Source organism: Octodon degus, unplaced genomic scaffold (genome assembly GCF_000260255.1).
Source record: "Octodon degus isolate 3935 unplaced genomic scaffold, OctDeg1.0 scaffold00322, whole genome shotgun sequence".
In the NCBI taxonomy this organism is placed as follows: Eukaryota; Metazoa; Chordata; class Mammalia; order Rodentia; family Octodontidae; genus Octodon; species Octodon degus.
In genome coordinates this window covers 1,345,870-1,364,248 of record NW_004524898.1, presented here as the reverse complement: position 1 = coordinate 1,364,248, position 18,379 = coordinate 1,345,870, and the positions used below count along the sequence as shown (strand labels likewise).

At 38.0% G+C, this 18,379-nt stretch overlaps 1 protein-coding gene, 1 non-coding gene and 1 pseudogene across 2 annotated transcripts; 1 reads left to right on the top strand and 2 right to left on the bottom strand.

Moving 5' to 3' along the window:
• The first annotated feature begins 5,995 nt into the window (after positions 1 to 5,995).
• On the top strand, positions 5,996 to 6,544 carry LOC101585588 (heat shock factor-binding protein 1). The gene has a single exon (XM_004647743.3). It carries the CDS (start codon positions 6,044 to 6,046, stop codon positions 6,272 to 6,274), a length of 231 nt encoding a protein of 76 aa, XP_004647800.1. The 5' UTR covers positions 5,996 to 6,043; the 3' UTR covers positions 6,275 to 6,544.
• A 6,653-nt stretch (positions 6,545 to 13,197) lies between these two features.
• The window catches only part of LOC101562856, a 9,736-nt pseudogene continuing 4,554 nt past the window's right edge, over positions 13,198 to 18,379 (bottom strand).
• On the bottom strand, positions 14,636 to 14,773 carry LOC111814469. Its single transcript, XR_002819450.1, has one exon. It is a non-coding gene; the product is annotated as a small nucleolar RNA SNORA48 (small nucleolar RNA).

Genomic DNA, 18,379 nt, shown 5'->3' with positions numbered 1-18,379 from the left:
GAAACCGGGGCTTGAACTCAGGCCCTTGTGCTTACCAGGGAAGCACCTATTCCATCGAGCCATCTCCCCGGCCCGAGGTCATCATTTTAAAGCACATGAAAACCTTCACACTGAGGACAGGGAGATAACTCAGTGGCATAAGTGCCTGCCTGGGAAGCACAAGGTCCTGAGTTCAGTACAAAAAAAAAAAAAAAAAAAAAAAAAGATTCGCACTGGGGAAAAACCCTGTGTATGCAAGTAATTTGGGAAGACTTTTAGTATACAAGGTTTTTGTAAAGTGCATGAAAGAACTCACACTGGGGAGAAACTCTCTGGCCATTTCCCCACCCCCATCCCGCCCAGCCATTTTTGCCATGTTGTTTCTTCCTATCCATGAGCAAATGACATCTTTCCATTTTCCGATTTCCTCTTCCACCTTCTTTTTCAGAGTAGTATAATTTTGAATTAATTAATCTTTTGCTTCCTTTTTTAGATTGATTCATAAGTTTTTCAATTTTTTGGATGCTATTACAAAGGGTATGGTTTCCCCAATTTTTCTCACAGTAAGTTGTGGATGTGTACAAGAATGCCATTGATTTTTTTATCATTGACTTTATATCCAGCCAGACAACTGAATTTGATTAACTCTAGGAGTACATTTGATGAAGTTTTGGTGGTCTTCCATGTTGAGTATCATGTAATCTGTGACTATTAATACTTTTATTTCTTCCTTTCCTATCTTTATCCCATTTATTTCTCTCTCATCTAATTTGTCTAGCTAATATTTCTAGAGCTATGTTGAAGAGGAGGAATGATAGTACATATGCTTGTCTTGTTCCTGATTTTATAGTGAAAGCTTTCAGATTTTGTCCATTTATTATGATATCGGTTGCTGGTTTGTCATAGATGACTCTTATCAGGTTGAGATAAAGACCATCTATTTCAATTTTCTGTAGCATTTCTATCATGAATATTGGAATTTATCAAAACCTTTTTCTGCATGTATTGAGATGATCATGTGATTTTTATCTTTGGCTATGTCAATATGGTGTATTGCATTTATTGATTTATGGATTTTGAACCATCCCTGTATTCCTGAGTTGAATCCCCCCTTGTCATGATGTATAATCTTCTTGATGATTTGCCTCATTCTGTTTGATAGTATCTTATTGAGAATTTTTGCATCTATGTTGATTAGGGAGATTGACCTATAGTTCTCTTTTTTGGTTGGTTCTTTCTCTGGTTTTTGGTATCAGGGTAATACTTGCCTCCAGGAATGAGTTAGGGATAATTGCTTCCCCTTAAATGTCATCAAAGAGTTTAGGGAGTATTGACATTAAATCTCTACATTTTATGTAGAATTCAGTGATGAATCAATCAGGACCTGGTCTTTTCCTTTGTTGAAAAGTTGCTAGTTACATTTTCAATTTCATTTACTGATATAGGGCTATTGTCTTCTTCATTCAGTCTTGGTAATTCATATGTGTCTAGGAATCTATCCAATTATTCTGCTTTCATCCTATGTGAAGAATGATTTTCAAAGTAGGTGTTGATAATCATGTTACTTTCCATTGGATGGGTAGCGATTTCACCCTTTTCATTCCTTATTTCAGGAATTTCAATTTCTTCTTTCCTTTTTTTGATAAGGTTGGCCAAGTGCTTTTCAACTTTATTTGTTCATTCAAAGAACCAACTGTTAGATTGATTGTTTTTAGGTTTTTTTATTTATTTATTTTTTTTTACAAAACCAGGGATTGAACTCAAGCCAGGCAAGTGCTTATTCTACTGAGCCATCCCCCTGGCCCTGATTGACTCTTTATATTGTTTTCTTAGTCTCAAATGCATTACATTCTTCTCTAATTTTATAATTTCCTCCTTTCTTTGGGCTTTGAGCTTGACTTGCTCTTTTCTTAGATGCTTAAAGGGCAGCATTACATAATTTATTTGCGCTTATTCTGTTTTCCTGATGTGCAAATTCACCACTATAAGTTTCCCTCTAAGGACTGATTTCATTGCATTCCACTGATTCCAATAAATTGTATTTGCATTTTCATTTGATTGTAGATATTATTTCATTTGTTTGGTTTCATTGGTGATTCATTGATTGTTCAGGAGGGTGTTGTGCAATTTCTTTGTCTACTGAGTTTTTGCAGTATCTTTTGTCAGTAATTTCCAACTTCATTGCACTATAGTCAGACAATATGCATGCAATAATTTCACCTCCTTTGCATTTACTTAAGTATATTCTGTGGATTATTGTATAGTCTATTTTAGAGAATGTCCCATGTGCAGCTGTAAAAAAAAATGTATATTCTAATGTCTTGTGGAATACTCCATAATGGCCTACAGTAATTTGTTCAGTTCAGTTTAGTTCTGTTATTTCTTTGCTATTTTGTCCAAATAATCAATTTCTCTGTGAAAATGTGATATTAAGATCCCCCATTACAACTGTGCTTTTACTTATTTGATCTTTTATGTCTATTAATATTTGTCTTACATACTGGTATGCTCCCATATTTGGTGCATATATACTGTGATTGTTATCTCTTCTTCAACTTTTCTCCAAACTAGTATGTAGTGAACTTCTTAATCTCTTTGATTATTCTTGGTTTGAAGTTCACATTGTTTGCAAACAAATAACTACCTCTTCATTTTTGGGGTATCTTGTTGCATGGAGTATTATTTTCCATCCTTTGACTTTCAGTCTATAAATTTTCTTGTGAGTTAAATGTGCTTCCTGTACACAGAATATTGTTGCACTTTGTTTCTTGGTCTACTCTGCAGTTTGTTTCTTTCTTTTTTTTTTTTTTTTGCGATACCAGGGATTAAACTCAGGATGCTGTGCTTGCCAGACAAGCACTTACTCTACTGAGCCATCTCTCCGGGCCCATTTTGTTTCTTTTGACTGGTGAATGGAGGCCATTTACAATAATGGTTCTAACTGATATGTCTTGGCTTATCTTTGTCATGTTATTTTCCTACTGTTGGTTTCCTACTTTTCCCTGTTTAATTATTTTCCCCGCTCTTATTTTCTTTCTGTTGTTTTTCTTGGAATTATGGTCATTTTTATCTTTCTAGTACATCTTTCATACTCTTTGTAGGGTTCATTTGGTAATCATAAATTTCTTCAGTTTTTCTTTGTCATGGAAATACTTTATTTCTCCATTGATTTTGAAAGATAGACTCATAGGGTACATCAGTCTGGGTTGAAGGTTGTTTCTTTTATTTCTTTCTTTCTTTCTTTCTTTTTTTTTTTTTTTTTTTTTTTTTGGAACTAGGGATTGAACTCAGGCCCTTGCACTTGCCAGGGAAGTGCTTATTCTACTGAGCCATCTCCCTGGCCCTGAGCCATCTCTCCAGGCCTGATGTTTTCTTTTGGGACTTGAAATGCTTCACTCCAAGCTCTTTTTTGACTTGGTGGTTTATGTTGAAGAGTTGTCGTGATTCTGGTGGGTTTTCTGTTACAGGTAATCAGTTTCTTTTTTCTAACAGCTTTTAATATTTATTCTTTTGCTAAATTTCTGGGGTCTTGATTATTAAGTTTCCTAGTGTGGATTTATTGTGGTTTTGGCTAATTGGAATTCTATAGACCTCAATTAACTATATATCAGGTTATTTTCCTATGTTTGGGAAATTTTCTGCTATGACTTCTCCAAATACCATGTGTGTGTGTGTGTGTGTGTGTGTGTGTGTGTGTGTGTGTGTCTGTTTTGGGGGTTTAATTCAAGACCTTGCTCCTGCCAGTTAGGCACTTGTGCAGCTGAGCTATACTTCATCCCTGCAAGTTTTCTTTTTCTCTCATTTGTGTTGACTCCTGATTTTTGTTGACATCTATCAATCTTTTTTTTTTCCTTAAAGTACAGGATTTCTCTACACAGATTGGACTCATAGTGGACCTCCTGTTTTCAACCTCACAAACTCTGCAATTACAGGTGTGGGCCACCACTCTCAGGCTCAGTCACCATGGCATATGGTGCTGGGAATTGAACCCTAGTCCCTGTGTCTGCCTAAGTAGGCACTTTAGTCTGCTGAGCTATCTCGGTGGCCCTGACACCTATCAGTCTTATTTTTAAAAGATCTTCCTTTTTATGATCTCTAGCTGCAATCTTTTCTCTTCAGTTTTATTCAAGTAGTTTTTCCAGCTTTCTTTTTCTTTTTTTTTTTTTTACGGGACCGGGGATTGAACTCAGGCCCTTGCGCTTGCCAGGGAAGCACTTATTCTATTGAGCCATCTCCCTGGCCCAGTTCTTCCAGCTTTCAATGGAATGTTGAATTTACTAGATGTCTCTGTTTTGCTGGAAGATAGCTCTGTCACTAGTATCATGGCCTCTCCAGGAAAAGTCTTTTCTTCAGAGATGTCTTCTGTGTATTAGGTTTTCTTTCTTTGTCTCTGTCCTTAGTTTTTTGGAATACATAATGGTAATGTCATCACCTCTGAGCTTTCCAGTGTTGTTACATAAGAGAACAACCGAATGCATCACATGTAACATCCTTGCTACAGCAGTACAATTATCAATAATGATGGCATGGGGGCTGGGGAGATAGCTCAGTAGAATAAGTGCTTGCCTGGCAAACGCAAGCATGAGTTCAATTCCCAGTTTAAAAAAAAAAAAAATATATATATATATATATACACACATATATATGTGTATATATATATATATTAATGATGATGATGATTGCATGAAGCACAACTTACAAATTCAAAAACTGTGGTAACTATTTTGTACTTTACACATAGGAACAAAGACTGTAATTGTATAACATAACCAATCATAAATTGGGAGTTCATATGCAAAGTGTTTTTCCTTGTTTAAATGGATTCACAGGGCCAAGGAGATGGCTCAGTGGAATAAGCGCTTCCCTGGAAAGCACAAGGGCCTGAGTTCAATCCCTGGTTCCACAAAATAAAAAAAGTAGATAAATAAAATTTTTTTAAAAAATCGATTTACACAGATGGGGTGATTGCCAGCCATGTCTCAGACACTTCCCATACTGTCTGGTCATCCTGTGGGGTAGAAGGATGGACCAGACACCTAGGTTCTTCCAGACAGAGGCTCTGATGATTTTGGAGGGGTTGTGGGCAGTGTTTCTTCTGTCCTGTGCAACTCAGCGTGGCTCAGTAAGGCCGACTTGATCTCAATCAAAAAATTTTTTGAGAAATCCCTACATAGTGATTTCCACTGTGGTTATACAAGCTTATAATCCCACCACCACTGAAAAAGTTTAATTTTCCCTGCAGTTGCAGCAAAATTTATTATTTGATTCCCTAGTAATTCCCATTCTTCCTAGGGTGGAATGATATTTTAATTTTGATTTTTTTTTTTTTTTTTTTTTTTTTTTTTTTTTTTTTTTTGTATTTTAGGGAAGGATCTACAGGGAGTGCAGGGTCTCACTACTATATTGGACTCTCAGTGATCTGCCTGTTTACAGCCTCCCAAGAGCTGGAATTACAGGCATGTGCCACCACGCCCAGTCTCAATTTTCATCTCAGTGCACCCCAGGAGCAGGGTCGGCACTGCAGGCCCAAGGATTGAACTCCCAACTCCTGTGCTTGCTTGTAGAATTTTGATTTTTTTCTAATGTCTAGCAATGTTTAATATTTTTTGATTTATTTATTGTCCATTTGTACTTGTCTTTGTGAGAAGTGTCTTTTTTTTTTCCCACAATAAAATTGTTCTTTATTCATACTTTTGCAAAGTTAGTAACACATGATACAAGGTTGCCTAAGGACTAGTAGCTAATTGGACAAGATGTTTGTCTCAGGACTGAAGTAGCTTGTTTGCTTTAAGTACTGAGGCCTAGTCCCACCTACACACATTTGATCAATTTCCTAGCAAACTTTAGTTGTTTAGCATCCAGAAGAGAAGCTTAATAATATTACCTTGCAACAGAGGCACTTAAGCATAATATCACTATCTGTCTGAATATCAAACACCTTAGACATAAAATGGCACTGCTATTTTCCAACAATTATGTATATTCTAAAACTTAAATCCCGAGCGAACGAACAGAAGTGTGGGTGACTGTCAGAGACTTCGCCGCCAAGCTGGGAACCTGGGAGATGGCCGAGACCGACCCCAAGACCATGCAGGACCTCACCTCGGTGGTGCAGACCCTCTTGCAGCAGATGCAGGATAAATTTCAGACGATGTCTGACCAGATCATTGGAAGAATCGATGACATGAGTAGTCGCATTGACGATCTGGAGAAAAACATTGCAGACCTCATGACGCAGGCTGGGGTCGAGGAACTGGAAGGTGAAAACAAGATACCTGCCACACAGAAAAGTTGAAGGTTGCGGATAAATTGCACTGAAATCTGGAACACCATTTTCCAAGCCACGAGAAGACCAAATGGCTTTCTGCAACCTACCACTATGTGTAGACAGGTTTTATATTGTAAAGCGTGCATTCTTACCACGTCCTATAGAGTTAGTTTCTAGAGTGATTTCCCCCCAGTTTCTCAAACATGGTATCTTCCCGTCTTGGAACTTGGTTGTGCTCGTTATTAAACACTAAAACTTTGGCAGTTCCCATATAAAATTGTCAGATTTTTTAGTGTATTTTTGTGAAGTCATTTTTTCTGCCATCCCTTTTGTAGTAGTTGCTGTTTCGTACAAGTTGCTGTGTAATTTTTTATTAGATAAGCAGTAAGCCGTTCAGTTACTATTAGAGCTGGTGCAGTAAGATATTTGTGGTTTGAGGTTCTTTGATTTTTAGCACTAAGCGACTGTTGAACTAACTAGTGTATTTGCAATGCTGTACTTTTCAAATGGCTAAAATATTTACAAGTTGTTTATTCGATAATATCTCTTGTTACTGTGGCCAGCACTCAGAATGGAACCACAGCTTAGCATTTAAGCGTGTGAGATCAGATGCTGAAGTCGGTGAAAAGTAACCACTGCCACTTTCCTGTTAGCATTTTTTAAACACTGAAAGTAACTAAACAGCCTGATGTAAAGAGGCTTTCGTTCCTTCGTTCATTAGGAGTTTTGCATGATGAGATTTTAATACTTCAGTAGGACCTTACCTTGCTCATCTACAATGGTCACCATAAAAACCTGGCAGGATTTTGAAACTGCTCCATCCTTTCTTTGAGCTGCTGATCGGAAAAGAGCGCAGAAAGCGAGCCTGGCCCTGTGCCAGTCGTTGGCTAGCGTATAATGAATGACTGGTAGCAGGCTCAAGATATAAAAAAATTGTGACTCTTCTCAATTGTTGCAGAATAACAATCATATCAGGGACCATAGAGGACAAGGGCGTCTTGCCATTCAGAATGCAGTGTCGGGACTGCTGAGCCAAAGCCAGCGCCTGTAACCTGGGAGGTGGCCGGCGTGGTTGCCGCAGAGCGGTTTCACACACCAGAAATGGGAGCGATTGAGCAGCAAGGGCTGGTGCGGCCCTTCCTACAGGGAACCCTTCATTAATCTGTTGCCCGTATCGCAGGCTTCTTTATATTGCAAATTTAATAGTAAATATTTTTCCTATGTATACATTATATGAGGAACACAACAGAGGCTGATTTTTGGGTAATAAAGCTACCACGACTCAACGACCGTCCTCTGGCTGCACTGCAGTCGGGCAGGTGAGCGAGACCGCGAGCTCGGCCCGCAGTGTCCGTGCCACCCGAGCCAGGCCTGCAGAGGCCTGTGTGCAGGACACCTTCAAGCCCCAGGAATGGCAAGTGGAAGTGTTAGGCTGCTCAAGGATGGAGGGATAGTGGAGACTTGGGAGATGGCGTCCCTAGTGACAGGCTTAGGAGTGCTGCCCTCCCACACACCCCACCCCACCAGAAACATCTGCCATAAATAAAGGTGCCTGAAATCCTGAAAAAAAAAAAAATAAATAAATAAAAATAAATAAATAAAACTTAAATCCCTATAGAATGTTAAAAAAGAATTACATGTTTTTACTCAGAAATTTAGGAATCAAACTATGTACAACATTGTAGCAGGACAATCCTTTTTTAATTAACTTTATTGACAAAGAAGTAGCAATGAGACAATTTCAAAACAGGTTAGTAGGAGAGTTACAATACTTAATATATTGCATATTGTCTTTGTAATAGTTATTTATAGTACAAAATGCATACATGATATCTTGTCTAAACACTATTAGTTCAAAACTTTCTTCTCATTGAACTAAGAGAAAGTAGCTTCATATCTATGCTATTTTGTATATACCAATATATATACTTTTTAATCTTTGCTTAATAAATACAATTTTATTTTGCACATTTAAAGTTTCTAATATACACTTATAGCTTTTTAAATAACTACTTTCAAGTAGCATATTTCCTCATGTAGTGAATGAAACATAATAATTTAGTCATTTCCTCCCACTCCATCTGTATTTTATTGTTGTCATATATTTTGTCTTCCTATAGTGTGGATGTGGTTTATTTTATACAGATATATATATATTTTTTCCTTACTACACTACAAAATGGTCCTTCATTTATATCCCCTTTTTTTGTTTACTTTTGTCAGAGATAGGTATTCCATTGCCTTTCATACATTGTAGGTATATGAATTCAGCAAAGTGATCGATGATGTAGAGTGTGCCTAATGAGAGTCATATGGAGAGAAAAAATTCTCTCAGGCTTTCACAGAGAGCAAATTGGTCAAGCAATGGCCATGACTCATTCACATGACTGAAACTGACAAAAGATCTGCAAACTGTTGTACAGGGTTTTAGGGTAAATCCTGAGAGGATTTGACTGACCTTGTCAGATATGAAAGTTACATTTTTATTATATAGGTCTTGCTTTATCTTGGTCTTAACTATTCAGCAGAAAAATATAAAAATGAGGTATAAAAAGTAAAGCCATATTCATATGTTAAGCTGTAAAAGGTTCATGTCATCAACTTCTGAAATTGCCCAGTCATGAAGATAACCCACTACTATATTGGACTCCTGGACTCCTGGACTATATTGGATTACATAGCAGGACAATCCTTTTTTTTTTTTTTTAAACTTATTTATTTATTTATTTTGTGTGTGTGTGGCCAGCTCAGCCCACCAGAGGGTGGGGCTGGCTGGCATGTGGTGCTGGGGATTGAACCACGGTCCCTGTGCTTTATGCTTAGCTTAGCTTGTTCTAAGTAGGTGCTTTAGACCACTGAGCCATCTTACCAGCTCAAGCAGGACAATCCTATGACATTTTTTTTTTCTTGTCTCTTGTTTGAGAACTGTCTATTTCAGTTATCCACTTTTGATTGGCTCTTTACATTGAGGGCTCTATTTTTTAAGGTCTTTATACTTTATAGACAGTAGGCCTCTGCCTGAAGAATAGATAACACAAAATTTTCCCCATTATGTATGTTGCTTCTACATTCAGTTGTGTCTTAGTTACCTCATACAGGGTCTGAGTTTCTCAGAACTGAACTTCTGGCCATAATCTTCACTAAATCCCTTGTTAAAATTTCTCATCATAACTTCGTGTGTGTGTGTGTGTGTGTGTGTGTGTGTGTGTGTGTGCAGGGTCTCACTATGTAGATTGTAGCAATCCTCCTGGTTTCTGCCTCCCCATGGCTGGGATTACAGGCACGGGCCACCGCGCCCGGACTCCATCGCCGGCTCAGCGCCCCCGAGGGCAGGGCCGGCGTGGTAACCCGTGCCAGGGATCAAACCCTGGCCTCTGCGCTTCCTTGAGCAAGTGCTTAGTCTGCTGAGCTATACCGCCGGCCCTCATCAAAGAAGTGGACTTGCTCTGACTCCTTCCCATGATCCTGCCACCCACAAAGAAATACAACAGAAAAAGCCATCAAATGCTTCATCTTTTCACATGCCAGTCTCAAGACCAGAAGATCCTTCTTCCATGGACAGGCCAGTGATCCTGGGTATCACCACAATGTTTCTCTAAGCCCTACAAGAATGGCCTGGGATCACTTCTGTTCTGTGTACCCAAACTGGAGTTTGTAGAGTGTTATCCATCTCATTCACACACTTTCACTCACACACACACATTCCACAAGACTCCTACCTGCCAACAGCAGTCTAAGATGTTCCAGTTCCACTGCATTCCATAAGCAGTGACTCAGGAGTAAAAGAGGGGGAATCATTCCCCTCTGGAGAACATTTCATGATTCTCTCTCCAAATGGACCCTTTTCAGATCTCCTTCTAAATCATGGCCCCTACCCTTACAATAATTCAGATGTCTGCCAAATGCTATGTGGTTCTCTCTGTGTAAACCCTTCTTGGCCCACCAGTCAGGACTCTCAGCTGGCTGTGTGTGGAGGCCTCCAACAGGGAAAGAATTGTTTTTCCATCATGAACTCAGCAGGGGATCTCAGTCTGGCTGGGCGAGCTCTCCATGTCTTCCATGAAGGAGCTTATCTGACAAAGACAGTTGCATTGGAGTTTAACTATTCCCAGCCAGGGGAACAAATGAATGAAGAGATAAAAGGAATGTAAAAAAAAATCTATGCATGAACAAAGCTATTCATACATACAGTAGGAAAAAAGGAGGTCTTTATTTGCCCAAGTCTCCTCAAGGAACTTGCATCTCCTGGAGAGGCCTGAGCAAGGTTTTGCCTTTCCTTTTATATTATTTCTACAGGAAAATGTCTCAGTGCTGAGCAATGTCAAGCAAAAAAATTATAGGAGCAAAAGCTGAAAATTGGTTAGGGTGAGCAGAAAGCTCTGGTAAGACTTTCCAGGGCCATTATGCTTAACCCACCATTTCTCAATTTCACTGTAAGAATTTGTTTCCTCTCTCAGTGGTTATAATTGCTGTGGCATCTCTAATTTTTTTTGTTTTTATTTGTTTTGTTTTGTTATTTATTTTTTTGAGAAATAAATATGGATGAGATAGTTTCACAGCTGATTAATAGGACAGTTTTGATAATCAATACATTGTACATTGTTATCTTCATAGTGGTTATCCATAGTACAAGAAGTAGACAGGATATCCTGTCCAAACGACATCTCTATTTGGCCTGCTTTGCTCCCTCCTTGAAGCTTTCCTTAGACAGTCTGCATTCCTGGCTTCTTTATACCTCTTTGGTCTCAACTGCACCTTTGACTTCACACTCATAGCTTCACACACCGCATTGTCAGACACACTGCCCCGCCTCCTAGACCTTCTGAAATATGGTTGGATGTCTTCCTAACACCAAAACTCTTCTATTCTACATGCACATCAAACCATTGTCATGCAGATGATGCCATGATCTGCTGCCAGCTGATGCATTAGCCAGGTTTCCCTCTCTCTTGGCTGTATGGGTTGAATGACTGGATCACTGTCTGTATCTAACTCTGAACAAATTCTCTAGGCTGCTGCCATTCTGGAACATGGTGCTCTTGGGCTCTCTTCTTAAAGAAAAGTCTTTCTGCTTTAGCAATCTTGAGGTTTCTGCCACCCTTAATCTTACTTTCAGGCAATACCTCAGCATAAGCAATATGCATACCAACTTTCTTTCTTTTTTTGTATGTTGAAAATGTAATTTTAATAGACAATTCTTCATCTTACATAGGAGCACAATAAAATACACCACATTCTGAAGAAATGCCAGACATCATGAGAATTCAACTGAGGAAAATGCAGATGGGCAACAATATCCATTATGTCAAACAACAAGAGACAACAATCCTGACCCAAAATTAACATTTACACATTTATGACTGGCTTGTAAGAATTCAAAATAACAAAAATTGGGGCCGGGGAGATGGCTCAGTGGAATAAGCACTTGCCTGGCAAGCACAAGGGCCTGAGTTCAATCCCCGGTTCTGCCAAAAATAAATAAATAAATAAATAAATAAATAAATAAATAACAAAAATTGGGAATCAGATGTGGACAGAGGTTGGAAAGAATAGTTTTGTGAGGAAGAAGATCATATTAATTTACTAAAACCAAATTAAAGAATAAAAGCTCCCACAGCATTCTAGAAAGGATGAACACAGGAATAACTGAAAATCTGGTGCTCTTCAAGGAAGAAATCATTATGATGATACTTATGCAAGCTGTTTGCTTGAGATTTCCTCTTAGTTCTGTGAGAAAACTTGACAAATGTCTCTGCAAACGGCAACTGATTATCAGATTGGTGTTTCCTAATAACACACCAATGGCACCACATAAAATTTTCAGATGAGAATCAACAAAAAGGTCATAACACACATCTGAGGCAAAAAGAAAAGGTGACACAATGTGAAAGTCTAGGATGTCAGACACAGCTGTTTTCTTTGCTGTCATGTTCCTGCTCAGTGATTTTCCAACACTATAATAAGATACCAACAATCACCTAAGCAGGTAATACAGAAAATGTATTCACATTTCTAGGACTAGAAAGGGTCAGATATTGATGCTTTGTGCATGCCTCGGCCCTGTTTATAAATATTCCATTCACTAATACCTTAACGCAAATTTGCATCAGTGAAAGGAAACTGACAAATGCATGTCTTGCCATTCTATTTGTCAAATGGTGAAGAACAAAACAGGATGTTCCATCAGGTTTAATTTTTAAATATGTTTGTCCCATTGGGAAAATGAAATAAACACAGTGAAATACACTGTACAAAGACAAAGTAGAATAATAAAAAATATTTTACTAGGGCCGAGGAGATGGCTCAGTGGAATAAGCGCTTCCCTGGCAAGCACAGGGGCCTGAGTTCAATCCCAGTTCCACCAAAAAAAAATTTTTTTTTTTACTAAAACATGATTTACAGAAGTTTCCAGGCAAGCCATACAAAATGGTTACAAGCTTTTTTTGAAGGGAAAATCTAAACTTTTTCACAATGTTATTAGTGAGGACTGTGATGTTTGTTAATGTTCCCATTTTGAATCTGGTTAACTGCATTTTAACCAATGCAATTAGATCACATAAAAGGGGGGGACATAAAATTTTAAACTACCTTACCCCTCAAAAACTAAACTAAAATAAAGAGCACCCATACCTCTGCAGCTAACCCTGACAACTACCTTCATTCACGGTGCTTTATACTTAAACCATGATGGGGAAAATGAATAAAAGCAGAGGGCCACTGCTTTTAAACATTTCTCAACAATTCAGACGAAACTTCAACCTCTGCTCATGCTTTAAAACAGTGAATTGAGACAAGACATAGATTTGCTAATGTGCATTTAATCACCAAAGGACTGAAAATGTCTAAGCTTTTGTTCTGTAATGTTCTAAGACTGTGTCCATTAAATGCAAACAAAAAAGGAAGAAGTATTGATGGAGCAGAAGTGACACAAACTTAATGATTGGATCAACTTAAATATTATTTATGGCATATAGCCAGTCATGCTCTAGCTGTTTCTATGGCTTGGGCTCTGTTGGTCTTCTACTGCTCTGCTACATCATTTGTTAATGAGTCATTTTGATTAGGAGCACTTCACAAATCCTGGATCAATAGCAGAACTATGCAGACCTGGAGTGCTGGCAACCACTTATATTTCAAAATAGCTAAATACATTCTTCCCAACTTGTCTACATTAGGATGACAAATTTATTTTTTAGGTGCTGCAATCAGGTATTCTCTGACAGAAATAGTTCAAGTTTAAAAGTCCCTCCTTCAAAAGGATACTTCTGGGGGCCAGCAATGACCTCATGAAATAATGGGTGTTAGTCTCATCTGGTTTGGCTTTAATCCCAGGAACCAGCTCTGCCAGAAAATACTGTGTTTTCTTAAAGATCCTACGAAGCACTCGGCTATCTTGTCAGATCCCAAGTTCAGCCTCTGGTCACATCTCCAGCTCTGTTTGCCTCACGCATGCATGCAAGTCTGCATATCAACTTTCTCCCAAGCCATAACATGCACAGTGTGGGGTCCAACAGCCAGTACAATCCTCTCCTGAAGAAATTTCCCAAGCATGGTCTTTAATGGCAGTATTACTTTTTTTTTCACTGATGACAATTTATTATGTTTGCAGCATACAGACCAAATAGTAATTAGACCAGGATTATGTCTACATAGAAGTGGGCAAAGATAGATGCCATTCTGTGGGGAACATGTGCATTTAATCATGTGTTAGGTGATGGCATGTAGTTGGCACTCAAGAAATGTGTGTTGAATGGAGGATGTCTGTGCCAAGCAACTGGACTTTACTCTTTCTATAGTACCAATTCTTTCTGAATTACTTTTTCTCTCTTGGCTGAGAGAAAATATCTGGCACACAAATTTAAGGGAAAAACATTTACTGAAGGGGTTTCAGTCTATTTGGCTGGTTCCATAGTGGAATGTCATAAGGGCAATGGTTCAAGGTGGTAGAAGACAGCAAGAGCAAAAGAGGACAAAGCAAGACTCTTTTCCTTCCTTATATTGTGTGACAGACTATCTGCCCATACCACCTCCATGCCCTCTTCTTCCACAAGCTCAGTATGTTTACAAATTATGGATTCTGCCTCTTGCTGAGTTAAACTTCTAAGCATCTTGACATGCTTAGAAGTATACTGAATAAGTCCTGTTTTGCCTGCATAAAGAATTTGGGGTTAAATTCAGCCCCCAAAGGCAATCTAATTAATAAATTCAGCAGGCTCAGTAGTTAAAGAGTGGTGTGCTTGTCTTTTCATTTGAAGGGATATCAGTAGTACTGTTTATTTCTCTTCAGATACTTCCTTTGATGTACCCAATCTATAAAGTCAACAGCATACCTAAACTTCCACCTAGCTTGTCGTGTGTGTGTGTGTGTGTGTGTGTGTGTGTGTGTGTGTGTGTGTCTTAGGTATGAAACAGCTATGGCCACCAACCAGGCATCAAGCTAGGATGAACAAAGGACTTATCTACTCTGCCCCTGACTCATATAAGAATACCACCAAGGAGGTGTCTCTTTGCCCATCGCCAGGGGGAATAGCTTGTCTTAATATTTTTCCCAGAGAAAAAAAGCTCTTTCCTTAAAATGTGAGAAGTGATCTTTTCCTACACCATGAGGTAATTTGGGTTGATAAGAGTCTGACAATGCCTCAGACATAGGGATTAACTCTAAGGTTATCATAATGAATTTAGCATCTATCAGTCCCACCAACTTTGAGTCCTAGCTGTAAGAAAAGGGGTTTCCATGTGATCATCTCAATTGATGCAGAAAAGGCTTTTGACAAAGTCCAACACTCATTCATGTTCAAAGTCCTACAGAACATTTGAATAGATGCCCTCTACCTCAATCTGATAAAAGCTATATGTGACAATCCAACTGCTAACATAATTCTAAATGCAGAAAAACTGAAATCTTTTACTGTTAGATCTGGTACAAGACAAGGATGTCCTCTATCTCTCTCCTATTCGATATAGTTCTGGGATCATTAGCTAGAGCCATTAGATGAGAGAGAAATAAAAAGAATAAGAATAGGCAAAGAAGCAGTTAAACTAGAATGATTTGAAGATGACATGATACTTTACTTGGAAGATAAAAAAAAACCCAGAAGCTACTAGAATTAATACACAAATTCAGTAGCACAGCATGATACAATGTCAGTACCCAAAAGTCAGTAGCATTCCTCTACACAGATAACAAAAACACTGAGTGGGAAAATAGAGAAACAGTACCTTTCACAATAGCAATGCTGAAAATGAAGTACCTTGGAATTAATCTAAGTAAAGACGTAAAAGATCTATTCAATGAAAATTACAGGGCTGGCCAAATAGCTCAGTGGATTAAAGCACCTGCAAGCAGGTGCAGGGGCAATGAGGTTTGATCTAGTAGTGAGATCTACCCAGCACTTGAGGGGCTTTAAACAGGCAGATCACTATGAGTTTGATCTAGTAGTAAGACCCTGAACACCCCATAGACTATTCCCTAAAGGAAAAAGAAAAAGAAAATGGAAATATATTCCCTGCCCCTGGATAAGAACCAACATTTTGAAAATGGCCATACTCCCAAAATTCTTATGCAGATTTAATGCAATCTCTATCAAAATACCATGAACATACCTCACAGACCTAAAGAAACATTCCTAAAATTTATTTGGAACCAGAAAAGACCTAGAATAGCAAAGGCAATCCTGGGCAACAAAGGCAAGGTAGGAGGCATTATAATTCCTCACTTGAAATTATACTACAAAGCTACAGGGATAAAAAAAAAATAGCATGGTATTGGAAAGAAAAAAAAAAACAGACCTGAGTATCAGTGGAATAGATTACAAGATGCAGAAGCAATCACAAACACACTTAGCCATCTTATCCTTGACAAAAGGGCCAAACATGTTTACTGGAAGAAAGATATCCTCTTTAACAAATGTTGCTGGAAAAACTGGCTCTCTACATGCTGAAAACTAAAACTTGACCCAGATCTATCACCATGCACTAAACTAAAGTCAAGATGGATTAAAGATCTGAACATTAAAACAGAGACACTAAATATGCTGGAAGAGAAATTAGGTAGAAATCATGAAGACATAGGGGTAGGCAAACAGTTCATGAACAAAAATCAAACTGCATGGGAATTATCTGAAAGGATAACAACTGGGACTTCCTTTTATTGAGAATTTTTTCACCTCAAAAGAAATTATCAACAAAGTGAAAAGACAAAAACAAATAAAGTGAAAAGACAACTCACAAATTTGGAAAAATCTTAACTAATAAGCACTCAGATAATTTTGTCTTATGAGAAGTGTGTGTTCATCTCAGATGCCCATTTATGGATTGGGTCTTTAAATTTTGGGGCCCTAATGGTTTTTAGTTCTTTATAAATTCTAGAGAGCAGATCTTTGTCTGAATGTTTATTAGTTAAGATATTTTCCAAATTTGTGAGTTGTCTTTTCACTCTGTTGATAATGTCTTTTGACGTGCAAAACTTCTCAATAAGAGGAGGTCCCAATTGTTAATTCTTTCAACTATTACCCGTGCAATTTGATTTTTGTTCATGAACTCTGCCTACCCCTATGTCTTCGAGAGTTCCTCCTACTTTCTCTTCCAGGAGATTTAGTGTCTCTGTTTTAATATTTAGATCTTTAATCCATTTTGACTTCAGTATAGTCATGGTGATAGACTTGGGTCAAGTTTTAGTTTTCGGCATGTAGAAGGCCAGTTTTTCCAGCACCATTTGTTAAAGAAGCTATCTTTCTTCCAGTAAGCATGTTGGTCCCTTTGTCAAAGATCAGGTGCTGAGTGTGTTCATAGAGGCTTCTGCATCTTCTATTCCATTGATCTTCAGGTCTATTTTGTTGCAAGTACCATGCTGATTTTATCACAGTAGCTTTATAGTATAATTTCAAGTTAGGAATTGTAATTCCTCCTGCCTTGTCTTTGTTGGCCAGAATTGCCTTTGCTATACTAGGGCTTTTCTGATTTCAAATAAATTTTAGGAATGATTTCTCTGGGTCTGTGAGGTATGTTGGTGGTCATTTGATAAGAATTGCATTAAATCTGTACAAAAATTTTGAGAGTATGGCCATCTTCCTATCCAGGAGCAGGGAATATCTTTCTGTTTTCTGAAAACCGCTATGATCTTTTTTCAGAGTACTGTAATTTTCCTTGGAAAGATCTTTAACTTCTTTAGTTAGATGAATTCCAAGGCATTTCATTTTCCGTGGTGCTATTGTAAAAGGTATTGTTTCTCTAATTTCCCTCTCAGTGTGTTTGTTATCTGTGTGGAGGAATGCTATTGGTTTTTGGGTATTGACTTTATATCCTGCTATGCTACTGAATTTGTGTGTCAATTCTAGTAGCTCTTGGGTGGAGTTTTTAGGTCTTCCAAGTAAAGTATCATGTCATCTTCAAATCATGATAGTTTAACTTCTTCTTTACCTATTCTTTTTTTTTTTTTTTTTTTTTTTTTTTTTTTTTTTTGCGGAACCAGGGATTGAACTCAGATCCTTGAGTTTGCCGGTCAAGCGCTTATCCTACTGAGCCATCTCCCCGGCCCCCACTTTACCTATTCTTATTCCTTTTATTTCTCTCTCTTGTCTAATGGCTCTAGCTAATGATCCCAGAACTATTTCAAATAGGAGTGGTGATAGAGGACATCCTTGTCTTGTACCAGATCAGAGAGTAAAAGATTTCAGGTTTTCCCCATTTAGAATTATATTAGCCATTGGGTTATCATAGACAACTTTTATCAGATTGAGGTAGAGGCCATCTATTTCAATGTTCTGTAGGACTTTGAAAATGAATGAGTGTTGTACTTTGTGAAAAGCCTTTTCTGTATCAATTGAGATGATCATGTGGTTTTTAGATTTGGCTCTATTGATATAGTGTATTTTTGTAGGTCCATTAGCAGATATCTCTTAAATGTGGGGTTTAATCTCTTTTATTTTTCATGGCCATTGTATATTGTCTCAAACAAACTGGCCTTTATATCTCATCAATTTTATTATTACTTATGGCACATGAATTGCCAGACCTAGCGAAAACACTGAGTACGCTCCAGTTTGCAACTACTGGCTACTGGCTAGGTAACTACTGAATAATCTATCAGTGTCTTCTTGAGAAGCAATTATTAATTCTCTTAGTACAGAGATT